The sequence below is a fragment of the Myotis brandtii genome, unplaced genomic scaffold, assembly GCF_000412655.1.
Source record: "Myotis brandtii unplaced genomic scaffold, ASM41265v1 scaffold166, whole genome shotgun sequence".
Taxonomy (NCBI): Eukaryota; Metazoa; Chordata; class Mammalia; order Chiroptera; family Vespertilionidae; genus Myotis; species Myotis brandtii.
In genome coordinates, this window is record NW_005356087.1 from 856772 (window position 1) to 860109 (window position 3338).

General features: G+C 39.2%; 1 protein-coding gene across 3 annotated transcripts in view; it reads right to left on the reverse strand.

The window, feature by feature from the left end:
• The window catches only part of PROSER1 (proline and serine rich 1), an 83780-nt gene that overhangs the window by 62834 nt on the left and 17608 nt on the right, over window positions 1-3338 (reverse strand). For all 3 annotated transcript variants that reach the window (XM_005862730.2, XM_014536834.1, XM_014536835.1), the window contains one exon: window positions 699-793. In XM_005862730.2, coding sequence (XP_005862792.1) covers window positions 699-793 — 95 coding nt within the window. The remainder of the gene's footprint in view (window positions 1-698; window positions 794-3338) is intronic.

Below are 3338 nucleotides of genomic sequence, written 5' to 3' on the forward strand. Positions count from 1 at the left end.
GGCCGCCATCTTGGCTGACAGTTAATTTGCATAAGGATATGCTGATTAGCCAATGGGAAGGGTAGCGGTCGTACGCTAATTACCATGTTTCTCTTTTATTAGTGTAGATAAGGGATTTAAAAATGCAAGTGCTATAAATAAACATCTTAGAGACTTTTTCATTTATGCTGAAGGGGAGAGTCCTTTTCTCTTTGGGCTTACATTCATTATAATCATGTATTAAATGCTGTGCTAGGTGCTTTTGCATATCTTATAGTATTTAAAGTTCACACACCCTATTAAGTATGTGAGGTCCTTATTTTTACAATTGAGGAAAATAAGATCCAGAAAGAATAAGTATATATAAAGCCAAAAAAAAGTTATCAGAATGTGGTAGAATCTATCTAACTATAAATCCTATGACTTTATCAATGAGCCTTTCAAGTTATTCACAGTAGGGAGGCAAAGCAAGTCATTAATATACAGATAAACCAAAATAATTAAACTTGATAAGCCCCGTTATTTTGTAAATTATAATCATATATAGTAAGCACACTAGATATTTTGATATAAGAATTCAGCATTATGCTTTCATAGATTTTATAGAGTTCCAATTACTAATATAATTCTGAGAGATTAACAAACACTGAGTTAAAAGACACTTAAAAAAATTCTCCAAATTTCCTCCATGAAGTAAAAAAAAGAAAAGAAATACTTACGAAGCTAATAGTTCAAGAGCATGTAGTTTGTCTTTACTGAAGGTGAAACAGTTGAGTATATTGACCACTTCTGCTGGGTGAACAGCCACCATTTTCTATTAATATAAAAATAATTTTCATTTGAACATGAGAAATTTTCAAGCCAGAAAATGCCATTTAGTTAATGTTTGTAATATAAATATCTGAGGTGAAAACTGCTTTCTCAAAAGTAAGCCCTAACTAGTATCGGAATTAATCTTCGCCTTTCAATGTAATTACTTCAAATAAAGATAAGATCTAAGTTCTCCTATGTGCTCTTTTTTAATCCATATTTCTCAATGTGTTCATCTATAGAAAAAATAATTTACATGTACTACTTTCCTCAGAAAGGTTGGCTAAAAAGGATATTTACAAATATGGGAGATATATTGCTCAAAAAGTTAGAAAAAACTACATTTCTTAAAGTACAAGGTACCATCATCAGCACTTCCTAAAATGAGGTCCATGGTGCTATTCAGAGTTACTAAAAATGAGTGCTACAGTCAGACCAGTTAGAAAAAGATGGACTAACAGGTTTCTTTACTGCAGAACTCTCTTAAGTCTTATGTTAATGTGCATTGTGGCACCCCAAGTTTATATGGAATATTACATAACTTTTATTGGAACAAGGTTCCTTATTTTTGAAGAGCAGGTAGAAGATTTGGCCAATTTAAAGATTTATGTTAACAGTGGAGGAAATCCAAAGCAAAGTCAATGTAAGATCACTTAAAATCAACACCCAACAGATTCCTAAATTTCAATGGGTAATTTTTAAATATTTTTATTCATGTACCACCAAAAGAATTGGTAAAATTATATATCCCTTTGCATGTTTTTAAATTGACATCTAAAAAATTACCAGAAGTGTAAATATTTGTAAAGGATTGATTTCCTTATTTATAAGTTTACTAGAGGCCCGGTGCACGAATTCATACAAAGGTGGGGTCCCTCGGCCTGGCCAGCAATCAAGGCCTATCAGGGGGGCTGGCCGACTGGAGGGAGGGACCGTGGGAGGTTGGCTGTGGGAGCGCACTGACCACCAGGGGGCAGCTCCTGCATTGAGCGTCTGCCCCCTGGTGGTCAGTGCATGTCATGGCGATTAGTTGTGTGGTCGTTCCAGTCGTTCATTCATAAGGGTCACTTAGGCTTTTGTATATATAGATTATATATTTGTAAAAACCTTGGAACTCATATATGAAAATGTATTATGTAACCTAATCGTCAAAGTCAGTCTTTCAGACTTTGTCAGAAAAGGTTGGGCTTAATTTAATTCAAATAAAATCATTAAGTTGTGCCTGTGCTAACCTTCTCACCTCTGATTTTTTTTTTTTTTTTAATATCTGACTGTGAGCACTTTATGTGACTTTTTTTTTTTTAATATATTTTATTGATTTTTTACAGAGAGGAAGGGAGAGAGATAGAGAGTTAGAAACATCGATGAGAGAGAAACATCGACCAGCCGCCTCCTGCACATCTCCCACTGGGAATGTGCCCGCAACCCAGGTACATGCCCTTGACCGGAATCGAACCCGGGACCCTTGAGTCCGCAGGCCGACGCTCTATCCACTGAGCCAAACCGGTTTCGGCTCACCTCTGATTTTTAATTCTAAAGTAAGTAAATAAGCGAGCAGGCCTCAGAGCTATGTGATGAGTTTGTTAGCTTAATAAAATAAGCAAGATCCTCGACAGTATTTCTTACAGAAGCTCTTGCCTTGCTCTCCCTCTCAGGAGATTGCATTGTCTCCTTGGCCCTTGGGTAAAGATCTTCATCCCTAGATGATGGGTAGCTGGGTGAGATAACCACTTTTTTGTGAGGTAGAAAAAAACAACAATTGTTAAAAAAAAGAAGCACTACAGACCCAGGCAGTTTCTTAGGCAAATTAGTTTAGGAAGTTAAGGATCTATAGATTTCCTTAAAGCTACCCATGCCTGATATTCTACAAAAAACTTCCTATATAGCTAAACTAGATGCCTGATGTGCGAAATTCGTGCAAGAATAGGCCTTCCTTCCCCTGGCTACCGGCACCGGCTTCCCTCCAGCACCTGGGACCTGGGCTTCCCTTGCAGCCCCAGTTTTGTCCGGAAGGTCGACCTGTCTAATTAGCATATTCCATTTTTATTATTATAGATATTGACTAAATTTAGATGCCTCTATTAATCTAGGCTATAGAACTGTGCAGTCCACACAGTAGACATTAGGTACCTGCGCCTGTTTAAATTAAGTAAAAAAATATATAGTTCCTCAGACAGCCTAGCCAGATTTTAAGTACTCCAAGCCACATGTAGCCAGTGGTTATTATACTAGACTAGAGGCCCGGTACAAGAATTCGTGCACGGGTGGGGTCCTGCTGGCCCGCCCCAATGGGAGCTGATCGGGACTGGGCCAGCAGTTGGGAGGGGAATCGGGAGGTTGGCCGGCCGGACCCGCGCCCCAATCGGAGTGGTGGGGGCTGATCGGGGGCCAGGTTTGTGGAGGGAAGGGGCCGCAGGAGGTTGGAGGGGGCTGATTGGGGCCCTGATTGGGCAGGTTGGCCACTGCAGTGCGCGTCATAGTGACCAGTCGTTCCAGTCGTTCCATCATTCTGGTTGCTTGGCTTTTATATATATACTAGAGGCCCGGTG